At 38.0% G+C, this 12,211-nt stretch overlaps 2 protein-coding genes across 3 annotated transcripts; both read right to left on the bottom strand.

Annotated features, from left to right (window-relative positions):
* Positions 1-305: 305 nt before the first annotated feature.
* calub (calumenin b) lies at positions 306-5,248 on the bottom strand. Of its 2 annotated transcripts, none has more exons than XM_044356388.1 (7): positions 5,150-5,248; positions 3,292-3,534; positions 2,922-3,115; positions 2,674-2,840; positions 2,497-2,557; positions 2,194-2,393; positions 306-1,720 (listed from the first exon to the last, which is right to left on the bottom strand). In XM_044356388.1, exons 2-7 carry the CDS (start codon positions 3,519-3,521, stop codon positions 1,616-1,618), a joined length of 957 nt encoding a protein of 318 aa, XP_044212323.1. In that variant the 5' UTR covers positions 3,522-3,534; positions 5,150-5,248; the 3' UTR covers positions 306-1,615. The 2 variants fall into 2 exon arrangements, with proteins under 2 accessions (XP_044212323.1, XP_044212324.1); XM_044356389.1 differs by lacking the exon at positions 5,150-5,248 and adding an exon at positions 5,005-5,143.
* Positions 5,249-5,490: 242 nt separating this feature from the next.
* On the bottom strand, positions 5,491-8,850 carry gtf3c6 (general transcription factor IIIC, polypeptide 6, alpha). Its single transcript, XM_044356390.1, has 6 exons — positions 8,694-8,850; positions 8,157-8,237; positions 7,983-8,046; positions 6,835-6,879; positions 6,615-6,722; positions 5,491-6,433 (listed from the first exon to the last, which is right to left on the bottom strand). The coding sequence occupies exons 1-6, from the start codon at positions 8,715-8,717 to the stop codon at positions 6,306-6,308; spliced, it is 450 nt and encodes a 149-aa protein (XP_044212325.1). The 5' UTR covers positions 8,718-8,850; the 3' UTR covers positions 5,491-6,305.
* Between the last annotated feature and the right edge of the window lie 3,361 nt (positions 8,851-12,211).

Genomic DNA, 12,211 nt, shown 5'->3' with positions numbered 1-12,211 from the left:
TAATAGTGAGAGGATGTTGAACCCAAATATCTGAAACAACAATCCAAAGGGTCAACAGCCTGACAGAAAACAGGAAACAGATCATTTCCTAGAAAGGCAAAAGCTGTAAAAACAGTGACAGCAGTGAGGATCTCTACTGCAACACCAACTATTTTCATGCTCCACTTAATGCTACGTTATATCTTTTTGATCGTAGTTATTAGAAATGAAAAGACCAGCATTAATCTTTTATAAAACAGAAACAATGAAGGAAATATCAGTGAAATATATGTATCGGTAAATAATATAATAATAAGACTAAAAGCTCCAATTTTATTTGTTTTATTGAGACATTCTTCTCAATCACAAAAACTGGACCTGATTGTTATTAGAGTGCTCAGTTGCAGACCAACAACTTATATACAGTAAAGTCACTCGTGAAAGGCAAGTCGCTGCAGTGAGCCTGTAAAAAAACATTATCATGTACATTATAGTATACCATAAAAATTATCAACAGTGGTTATAAATGGTGGTACTGATAATACAAGCATAACAAACATATTTAGCTCCCAAGATATGAAGGAGAAAGTGTTTTTTTTAAACTGCCTACAAAACAGGACAAAGATTTTTTTTTTTGCTTGGCACACAAATGAGTTAGTAGTTCAGCTGAATCACACAAAACTCAAAACATAACATTGAAAAAAGGGGGAGTCAATCATCAAGAATCCAAGTACATATATACACACACACACACACACACCCACACACACACACACACACACACACACACATTCACACACAGACACACACAACATTGAGGTGATGAGAAAGAAGAAGAGGCAGATTTGACAAAGCATCCATCAGTCCCTAAAGTCACCTTGATTCCTTCAACTAACACACAGCGCAGCCTGCGTTACCATGGATGTTTTGGGGGACCATTATAGCAAACACAGCGCGGTCCCACTGATGATACTGTATTGCACTAGTCCGAATAGTCTTCATTGTCACTGTAATTCAACATTTACCCCTCATTTCAAACATCCTCTACTCCAGCACTTTTCAAACTATGATCAATAAAGACATCAAAAACAAAGTACAAGTGAATTCAGTTTGGACCCAATTACATGATTAGACAGAGGAGTAGAGCTAACTCTAGAAATCAGTTTTACTCTTCACGGTCCAGTGCATTGCAAAAAGAACAACAAACTATTCTGTATACTGCACGTCTAAACTTAATTTTTTTTATCATGGTTTTCTTAACAAAACATGGCTATTTCATAAAATAATTCTTTCAAAAAGAAAAAACAAAACACTAACACTGTTTGTCCTTCACCTGACCTGGACAAGGCGAGGATAGTGTGTGGAAGCAGAGCAAAAGCTGGCGATATATATCCCAATCTTACGCACAACTGAGCTTGAGGACACACTTGGCATTAGTGTGTGTACAATGGGACACATTCAAGAGATCAAATAAATTATTGTCCGTGGCGTTGGATTAGTTGAGCTCATCTTGTTTTTTTAAAAACAAAACAAACAAACAAAAAAAACAAAAAAAAACAAAAACACGCTGTCCACAGTCAGAGCAGTAAGGTGGTTTACAGGATGAACACAGTCTTTGGGTGCCAGGTAGATTAGCTTAGAACTCGTCGTGTCGAGTGAGAGCCTCTCCGAAGTCGGTCGCCTGGCTGCCCACGAACAAGTCGTACTTCTCCACGATTTCTGCCTTTGTCAGACGGCCATCCTGACAGAGAGAGAACAACAAACATGTTTAAGCTTATATTTATGTCACTAAAGATACTTCATCATCACAAGGACTCAAATTAAGCCTGTTTCTCCTGATCCCTTTGTTTGTCCAAGAGCAAAAAGAAAAAAAAAAGTCCAAACAGCTTTAGTTTTTCAGCTGCATAGTTACAGCCTTCCAGTTTCTGAAAATCTGACGACAGCAAGAAAGTCCATTATTTCATAAACATCTAAACCTAGATTGTAGTTTCTTGTGCTTCTTTGTTTCGTGCCATGGTTTTAGTGTTAATCAGGTTTCAGTTGGTTTGTATCATGGTGCAATGATATGACATGTACTATTAATATGCTTAGTAATACTGATGACTCACAAGTTCCCCTTACACTCATTATTCAGTGAATGACAAAGGAAATAAAACTTGAGTGAAAAAACTAATATTTTTGAAACTGGGTCCTTAAACAAAAACACACACATACTTTGTCTGCATCTGACTCATAGACCAGATGCTTGGCCTCGGCCTCAGCATGGTCGTAATCATTGGGCAAGATCCAGTCTCTGGTCTCCTCCTTGTCCATCTTTCCGTCTTTGTTTTTGTCTCTGAATTCAGTAAATTGTTCCCTCTCTGTCTTCACCCACTCAGGTTCTGTTGCGTCTCCCTCCTGGTTGTACATGTCACCTAGAGCACAGGAAGATAAGAGCGGTTTTGACATTGTTTCACTGTACAAATATGTGTATATTTGCGACGGCCTAACAAATTACAACAGGCTGTTAGAACTCACCGATGTACTCATCCAGATCAATTAAACCATCTCCATTCTTGTCAATGTCTTCCATAGTTTCCTACAGGAAGAGAAGGGAATGCAGGTCAGAGAAAGGGGATGTACAAGATACATAAGGTGTTTGTCTTGTCAATTAACACCTGGGTGTGTATGTCAGTGTATGTGTTTGACACTCACCAACACTACAATGTCTTTCATGTGGTCGTACTCCTCGGGGTGAAGGAAGGCTGTGAACTCCTCCTTGTTGGCTTTCATGTCATTGTTTTGGTCAGCCATTTTGAATCTCCTCTCATCACGATTCATCATCTGCCTGTAGCTAAAGCCATCATCAGGGTCGGGGTCGTCTGCAAGTCAGAGGTCACAACTTTGTTTAGAGTATAATTTATACATCAAATATATAAAATAAAGATCGTCTGCAACCTTACCAAGAATATATCCATATGTGGCATTCTTATACTCCTCCCATGACACCAATTCATCCCCATTGAGGTCATGACTCTTCCACTGCCGATCCACGTCGTCATAGATCCATCTCTTCTGAGCGTGTTTGATCCACTTCTTCATCTCCTCAACAGTCACATAGCCATCCTTATCGTCATCGATACGTTCAACCAACATGCTGAGGAGAAAAAACAAAGATTAAGCAAACATTCAGGTTGTTTTCTCCCTATTTCTTGTGGCGTGTCACCTCAGATGACCTTTACTGCTCCCTGAGGTGAAACTAGGTCATTGCCACAGCATATAAACTTGTACTAAATTCTTGCAAGCATATATGCACATTTACTGTGTTCTTACCCGAGCCTCTCCTTGCTCTCCTCTGGTGTGAGCTGGTCAAAGGTCTTGGCCTCCTCTTGTCCCAGAAAGGCTTCGTGGTCATAGTCAAAGTTCTCTGAATCATCATGCTCTCGGTTACTTAGGGGGTCATCGTGGTGAACACGGTCCTTCTTCTCTGTGGGTTTGCTGGTGGCATAAACCACACAGAGAGCAAAGCACATGACAAGTGGCCGCAGCTCCATCCTGCACATGTACAAACACCGTCTGCACCAGAGGTGAAAAAAAAAAAAAAAACAGGAAAACAGCAAAAACCTATGGTTATTGCTTAAATAGTACTTTCTGCTTAAATCAATCGTACTGCATGTATATCAGAGTTTACATCACACTTTCACACTGCAATACGGACAAATTCTGTCAGTACTGGTCACAGCATGTAACTTGAGGTTTCTCAACTCTACACGTCCAAATTTGTTTAGAGGTGAGAGAGTAATGAGTCATGGTGCCAGCAAATACTCTGACAAAGAATGAGTGAATGACTAATGGCTAATCTGTTCCAGCTAACACAATCCCTTATTTGTTCCACCTCTACTACTTTACTACAGTTGACATCTCATAACATAGTAGAAACACCACCACCACCAATTCTCACAATAGGAAAATAACCATTCACATGTAACAATTTGTAAATTATTTAACTGACACTTTCACACTAGCTTCAAATTATAAAATACACTCACAGTTTCTAGCTTTTGTTTAGATTATTTTATTTTATTGATTATTCATTAATCAATTAGTTGTTTGGTTCATGATATGTCACATAATGGTGAAAAATCTTGATCACTGTTTCCCTGTTCCTGTCTTGTTTTGTCTTGACCAACAGTCCACAATATAAATATTCAGTTTACTATATAGAAGACTAAATAAACCAGAAAATTTTCACATTGAGATTTGGAATCAAAACAGTTGCTGATTAATTCAATAGTTGGCAACTAATTGATTAATTGACAAATTTTTGCAGCTCTGCTTACCTTGATGTAGGTTATAAAAATGTTTTTTTTGTTGAAGAGGTTAGAGAGGTGTTGAATGAATGGTCATTCTAGAGGCTGTAGTTTGTGGTACCGTTGAATTGTGTTGCATAATACTTAGAGGTGATTCAAATATTTAGTCTACCCTCAATGACATGACAAAATATTAACTCACTAAAACATAATGCAATTCACAGCAACACACCACAGCCTCCAAAATTACTATAAAGTTTTAATAAAAAAATCAACATCTTACCCCTCTCTAAGATAAATTGTTGTATTAGGATGCAGCTTAGTCTAAACAATGAATTCCAAAAAACTGTCAGATGAGTGTATATTCAGCCCATTCTCTGAAACAAATCTATAACAGCAAAGAGAAAAACTTTCAGACATCACCTGCCAACAACCTAAAGTATCATTTTTATTAAGAAACGGTATTGTCATTGAAATAATAAGAGATATGTCGCCTCATTGAGAGAGAAAACATCAGATTTTTGACATTTTTACCTCCCTTTCATTAAAACACGTTCACTGTTTCAGTGTTACACATCACAGTGTCTGTGTTCTCACTTTTAAATGTCTCGTCACTTTAAATGTTCTGTGTTATATCCGTTACAACCGTTTGTGGCCGTTATTTTGAATTAGCAACCCTTACAATCTAAATCCAACGTTAAACAGGCTAACCCAGCGAACCGTTACTTTTACATACTTATCTGCAGTTTCACTCGTCCCTCGGAGATATACAACCAACTAGATTACTTCTCCCAATGCGTATTTTTAAATAACACCTACAGAAGTTAAATGTTTGAATTAAGTTATGCGTTTTAAATGGCAATCTTCTGAACAGCACTCACCGGTGTCTTCAGGCAAGTTCGTCGTTGCAGTTTTGGAACCCTCCTCCCGGAAACACACCCATGCACTTCCTGTGCTAAAACACAGACTGACCAATCGGACGCTGAGGATGCGAGTGCCATGTCGCTCGCTCATTGGTCCACATTCAAGAGACCATCGGTGATTGGATTGGCCGAGAACCGCCACGTCGTCAAAGTCAACAACACCTCGTTCATTCATAAAACTGATTCTACAGTTACCGGGACAGGTACGCTGCACAAAAACAGCTCCAAACCATACAGTCTGTTCTCCAAAACAGTGCTTTTTGCTTAATTTTTTAATGAAAAACGGACAATCCAGAAACTGCAGCAGAAATTAGTTTTATTTAATTAATTCACAGTTTTTAAAACAAGGATTTCTGCCTGATTGACAAACTGTTGCTTTGCAAACAAATGCAAAATCCAGTATTGTGGCAGAAAGTCAATAAAAATTAAACCAAACTCATTTCCCTTTCTGGAGCATTTTTTTATTTTATTACTTATTTGTTTATCTATTATTATTATTATTATTACCATTATTATTATTACTTTGTCTCTCGTTTTGCGTTGTTCTGTTTTAGTGGGATTTAACTTTGAATAGTATAAAAACACCTTTATAAAGGTAGAGAGTTGTTTTTCTTTTGATCCACTGAGATGCACAGTACTTTGATTACACTATTATTATTATGCTGCTATGTTTGAACTGTGATTGTTTACTCTTTTTATGCACCATATTTCTTAAGAAAAACATAAAAAAAAAACCAAATAAAAATCAAATCAAAACAAGAACAAAAAAGCACAATAAGACCAACACTAAACATAAGATGTTAAGTTTTCAGTGAACCAAATCTGTAACTGCCTTTCCCAAGACTCCTCCCATGTGGATTTGATCAATTGTTTTCTCTATAGGTGTCATAGGTGCCATATTTCCTTAATCCTTTGGATTAAATATTAAATTTACTGATCTTGAGGCTCAATGATGAAAGGATAGTGGCACATTGTGCAATACAGTAATACTAACACTTATTATTACAGCTTAACTGTACAAATCCATCTGCCTTTAAATAGTTGCAGAGATGGAGTCCCACATAGTCTCATAAATCACAGTGTCTCTACTTGTATTTAGTTGAGTTTTAATGTCTCAACCAACTGCTGAGTCTTCCAAATCAGTGTTTTCCATCTCGTCTTCTGTCTCCCTCTGTTTGTTGGCATTTTCTTCTTGACTTGACTGACAGGCGGAGTCCCTCTGTTCATCACTATCAAAGCTTCCTGTTGAGACAAGAAAAAAAGCACATTTTTAACAAGCTGCAGATAAGGGAGGACAAGTTGGGTCAAGCTACAGCTAAAAAGCAACATTGGTTAAAAATGTGTGTCACAGAACACAAGTTACATTAATTTTATTATGAGCATCAGATTTTGCACCATGGTGAGTTTAAATGTTCTGGCTCACCTGTGTTGGTTTCACCTTCTTTCTTCTCAGTGAGGAAGATCCGCTGCATCATAAGTTTCTTCACCGTGTGGCACATATACTTGAGCTCTGGACCACTCTCTGATTTTCCTGCAGATATATATGTCAAATGGGAGCATAAGTCAAAAACAAACAAAAACAACAACTCAAGAATAACTGCAACAAAAGAGGAACATTGAGAATATATGGAGCAGAACCTTACCTTTGTGTGGTGCCTCCTCAAATAGGACACACGTTCCCAAAGCGTCTTTGAAGAGAAAGGGATAGCAAGAAAAAATTCTGTTAAATGTTTCTTTTCTTAATGATAAAATTTATTAGGAGTGCATGGAAGCTTTTTCAGCGCCTGTAAAAATAGTCAACATCAGCATGATCGACAGAAAATTAATCTGAAACTATTGAATAATTGTTTTATTCACTTTTAAAAAGGAAAAATTTGCTCGTTGCAGCTTCTAAAATGTGAAGACATGAAAACACCAGGAAATGTCACCTTGGGCTCTAAGAAATTTTTCACTATTTTCTGATATTTGACAGACACAGCAATTAATCAGCAGTAATCTATTGTATTTTCTATTTTAAAGTAATGCTTCAGAAAAATAGCAGTTCTATGATTATTAAACCTTTGAAGGTGCAGTTCACAGAAGTCAACCACAATAATCACATGCAGTGGTGACAGCGTTTCATCTTAGAAAATGAGTCCTTGGAGGTCATGTAAAGTGTCATGTTCCCAGCATGACTACATGCTTTACAAAGAGGGAAAGGAGGAGATTGAAAATTATGTTTAACTGCAGAAACAAGCAATTAGTTTTCTTTTCTTTTGTGTTTTTTAAACAATGAGAAAACAATTGGGCCCTCATTTATGCTTTGTCATTGGAAATCTTTGACTTTTTGACAGTTTGGTGCTATTTGGAGGTGGCTATAATGTTTAATGTAAAATGTTTAAATAATTATTCTTGATTAATTGGCACATTTGTCCTTAATCCTTTTGGATTTTTTGACAGATTGGGTTTACTATGTGTTTTGCAGTAATATGTTTAAAGACACTGTGTGTTTATGATATATCAGCACTTTTGTTCATAATTTACTTGTGGTCATTTTCTACTTTTTGACCTTTGGAGAGTTTGGGGTAAGGTGGATGATAATATAACATTTTTTGTATGACAATATTGCACAATTTTGTAGCATTTTTCCTTCATCATTTCCATTTTTCCTAAGCTTTTCTCACTGACTAACCTGGATAATGATGTGTGCGGGAGTTTTTCTCATTGTTTTCAAGTTACTTTCCTCTGATGCACCTTAATTATTTATTTATTTTTTCACAATTTCTTTTGTTGTTAAGAAGGTTATTCTTACCTTCATATTCGCCTGCAAACACATACTGTCCTACTTGCATCATGGGCTTGTCACTGTCAATATCCTTTAACACAAATGTACAAATTGAATCAGTGTGAGAATAAGTGAGCTCAGTGAGAGACGATGATAAGATTTCTTCTCTTTTCTCACCACAACACGACAGTCAGAACTCACCAGTATCTTGCATGTGGCCCGACACTTGGACAGAAAGTCATTGTTTATTATACCAGAGAGCTCGACCACAACAAGCTGCTCCTGAACACATACACACACATACACACACAGAGAGACAGAGGCAGAGACAGAGAAAGAGAGAGAGAGAGAGAAAGAGAAAATAAGTGATCATTTTGACTCTACAAACAAAGACAAAATTGAATTCATCAACTGTCAAAAGAGCACAGAACAGAAAAGAAATTGAGACATGACAACACAATGAACTATTTCATTGCAATCTAATGGTCAGAAAATGAGCCAAATCTAACGTTAACTTACTCGGGGGAACTGAAATATGTTCAGAGAAACACCAAACATATAAAGATTCTGAAATTTCCCACAGAACTCCCGTTTTAAAGGTTAAAATGAATACAGTAATGTTGAAAAGTTTACCCCATCCATAGCTAATTAGCTAGAATGTCAGGTAACGGTTAAGTACATGAAGCTAACGTTGGTCCCGCTATGCGATAACACTTCTACATTCACGGTACTACATACCTCCTCTTCCCAATCATCGTCCATGTTTAAAGTCCTGCTATAAAAGAGGGACAATAGAGATTTCAATGCTCTATTCCTCTTGTTCACCCTTTGAGTTTACCTCTCATCCTCTCTCTTCCTAAATATTAGTTTGACAACTTCCGCGAATATACGGTGGCCGAGCAGGATTCATTCCTCGCTTGCTTCAGTTCGGGTTTCTGACCATCGAGGGGAGCTGTTGCTCAGTTTTACTGCCATGTTTTGTTGCTGAGCCATTTAATGTGAATGAATCACGATTAAATCCCCCTCCTTCCTTCCTTCCTTCCTTCCTTCCTTCCTTCCTTCCTTTCTATCTATCTATCTATCTATCTATCTATCTATCTATCTATCTATCTATCTATCTATCTATCTATCTATCTGTTCATTCTACTCATGGTCCAGCATGATTGGATCTAAATATTGGCTACCTGTAGGCACACTCATCTACATCTAACATTAATATTATTAATGTTTTCCTGCAGGACGCCATAGCTGAGGTGATGAGATGAGATGAGATGAGACGATACACTTTATTGATCCCCAAGGGGAAATTCATCTGTCAAAGGCAGACGCAACAAAAACGAAAGGAAGCACACACATCAAACGTATCCAAACCAAAAAGAGAAACAACCACACAGACAAAAGGCCAAATATGAAACCTGACTGAATCATAATCAAAGTGCACAATGAGGAAAAACCATGAAGTACAAAGACGTGTGATATTTGTCAGTGATATTGGAAGCACCTGAGGTAGAATATTAGTTTTTCAGCTTTGCTGTGCCAGATATGCAGTGAATTGTGATTATTATTATTGTCCAGATGTGAATTTGGAGGTGTCCCTTACTGTGCTCTGGCCTGGTGTCAGAGGTAGGCAAGTGCCTGAACAGCCCAATTCCTGGTGCACACACATCAAAGGCAAAAATGTATCTGAGAGTTTGTCATTACACATTTATTTCAACCATCGGGGCAGTGAGTGCAACGTGAACAAAATTTAAAAACTGGTCCAGTGGACATATAATGTATGATTTACAGATGTTTTGTGGCTCATCAATGAGGTTTTTCTCAGTTTCAATTCAATTTGTTTGCAATGCTGGATTCTGTCAGGCATCAAAATCCATGAGACTAAATTAAACTAATGTTCTGTTGCAGTTTCTGGTGAACACGGTTAAAAGCCAGAGAATAATTCACAGATAGAATCATGAAGCCCCTCTGAATGAGTGATCATTTTTAACTCATCTGTCATCCAGTTGGTTTAGTTTTCATATTTTTTCTCAAAATGACTGGCTTGAATGTATAATGTTAGTTTGTTAATATAATTTATACATTTGAAATATAATACGCATGTAATAGTCCTGATAATAATCTTATTTATTGATCCTTATTGGAAATTTCTCTTTTCCTATTCTTTGCTCTCCTCTACACAAGGGTCAAAGATCAGGGTCAGCTGAAGGCCAGCACCCCTGGAGCTGAATGGGATTCATCATCTCGCTCCGGACTCCTGTAAAGACAGTGTTCTTCTTACTGAGTCCTCCATTTGAAAGACCATCGTACTGCCCCGTTATGAAAAACAGGACAGTTGTAATAAATTGAAGATGTAATAAATGAATGAAATGTATATTTTTTGCAAATCCACATGGTCAACTATCAACTGTCACTGGTGACTTTTACACACATATACGTTCGTCAGTAAATGTTCTGGAATTTGTACATTTTTGCATCATGTTCAAAAAAAGAGCCGTGAATCCTCTTCAGTGTTCAGCAGTTTAATAGAGGGATGTATTGCAGCGATACTGCACCTGTTTAACTTGTGGTTTGACAAATCCAGGTAGATTGGTGCTTGGATGTTTACAGTAACTGTCCTTAGAGTTAGGAAATGGAGTCATGGGTAGAAGGGGGCTTAATATGAAGATAACTGCTTGCTCCTGGACTTTAAAATTCCTGCAGCTCCTCCAAATGAATTTGGTGTTATTTGTGTTGGCAGTAAATAGCAGAGTCTGTGTAAAAGTGTAAAAACACACAGGACCCACCATTTATATTTTCTTTGGTAGAAAATGTATTACTGTTTTTCAGGTCTGTTGTCTGGATATTGGATAGGAAAATATCCCAATATTTAATTAAATTGTATTTTTAGTATTACAAAAAATATTCTTATTAATGGGACTATAGAAAAAGGTTGAGAAATGTTTTTATCTCTTTCAACAATGTCCGTCCATTGGGCCACAGGCAGATAACTGTTAAGTGGAGTTGCTTAGAGGCCGATGCTGTTTGCAGGCTGTAAATACCTGTATAAATGTAAAGCAGGTTGATGCCGAGTGAACCTCGCCTTTAGAGAGAGATAGAGAGAGAGAGAGAAAAAACATTTTGAATCAGAATCAGGCAAACCAAATTAAAGGGGGTGCATATCCCCCATGTGCCTTCTCCCTCCCCATTTCTGGCCTATCATCTATCTCTGGACCATGGGGTTGTCATGTCGACCAGCCCACAAGTTACTATGACAACGGCTCAAGGGGAAGCACTTGCTAGGGAGGTTATTGCCTCCTTGGGGATGTAAGAAGGACAGGGGGAATGTGAGCAGAGACAAAGATAGGGGGACTTGCACACACCAAAAAGGTTTAAATGAAGCGAGAGGTCAAGCTGGAGTACGTTAGCTGGGTGTGTGTGTTTGACTTACTTTAGAGGCCAGTTTACACGCGGAACTGGACACAGTGTGTAAATTGAGTTGCCCCATTGAAGCTTTGGATGAAGAGTGCAAAGTTTTTTTTTTTTCTGGATGAGACCTGAGCCTCTCCTATACATGATGTATTACACTTCCTGCTCAGTGCGATACCCTGGGGCAGAAAGGGGCGGGGGTAAGGGAGGGAGTGACATTAAGGACCCTCCAAGGTGTCAGATGGGTCCCCAGCTTCCCCCACATTTTGTCATATAAATGTCATAAAGACAAGTTTGGAGTTGGGGAGCTTTTGACTCTCCTTCAGCCTGGGGGGTATCACAGTGGTTAATTGCCCCATTAGCACTGACAGGGTAAATTGGTGGAAGGGTTAACTATATATTACAGTGAAAACAACAACCCCTGGCATACACCCGAGGGCATGGAACGCGTGGAATGTTTTACAGTATGGCCTGTGCATGTTTGAGTGTGAATGCGAGAGAGAGCGAGTGTGTAAATTGTAAATGTAGATTTACATTTACACGAGACCTTTAATATTGGTAAAATATTACAATTTTATATTTATCACTACGGAAATGAAATCGCAGTGCCAGTCAGGGGGAGACTCTCCTCTCATATCTGTGCTGAACTTTCTCAGAGTGCACATTCAACCAATCAGGAGAATTATTTTATGCTATTCTGTGAATATGTGACTTTGTGTGAGGACTGTGCATTTATGTGTTGGAAGAAACAATGTAACTGTGAATCACAAATATATATATGACACACTCCCTGCTCACAAGCATAGGCTAAATGTATGTGTGTGTGTGTGTGTGTGTGTGTGTGCGTGCTC

The sequence above is a fragment of the Thunnus albacares genome, chromosome 7 (genome assembly GCF_914725855.1).
Source record: "Thunnus albacares chromosome 7, fThuAlb1.1, whole genome shotgun sequence".
NCBI lineage: Eukaryota > Metazoa > Chordata > Actinopteri > Scombriformes > Scombridae > Thunnus > Thunnus albacares.
The sequence above is the reverse complement of the archived record's forward strand: the minus strand, read 5'-3'. Positions and strand labels throughout refer to the sequence as shown.

What these genes read in the sequence shown, in the direction of transcription:
- calub (XM_044356388.1), bottom strand. Translation starts at nt 3,521, where the DNA reads ATGTGCAGGATGGAGCTGCGGCCACTTGTCATGTGCTTTGCTCTCTGT. An exon ending in GAGAGCAAGGAGAGGCTCGG is followed by an intron (nt 3,116 to 3,291) that starts GTAAGAACACAG and finishes TTTTCTCCTCAG; the next exon opens with CATGTTGGTTGAACGTATCG. An exon ending in TGATCTGGATGAGTACATCG is followed by an intron (nt 2,394 to 2,496) that starts GTGAGTTCTAAC and finishes CCTGTGCTCTAG; the next exon opens with GTGACATGTACAACCAGGAG.
- gtf3c6 (XM_044356390.1), bottom strand. Translation starts at nt 8,717, where the DNA reads ATGGACGATGATTGGGAAGAGGAG. An exon ending in ACGATGATTGGGAAGAGGAG is followed by an intron (nt 8,238 to 8,693) that starts GTATGTAGTACC and finishes GTATGTGTTCAG; the next exon opens with GAGCAGCTTGTTGTGGTCGA. An exon ending in GGGCCACATGCAAGATACTG is followed by an intron (nt 8,047 to 8,156) that starts GTGAGTTCTGAC and finishes TTTGTGTTAAAG; the next exon opens with GATATTGACAGTGACAAGCC.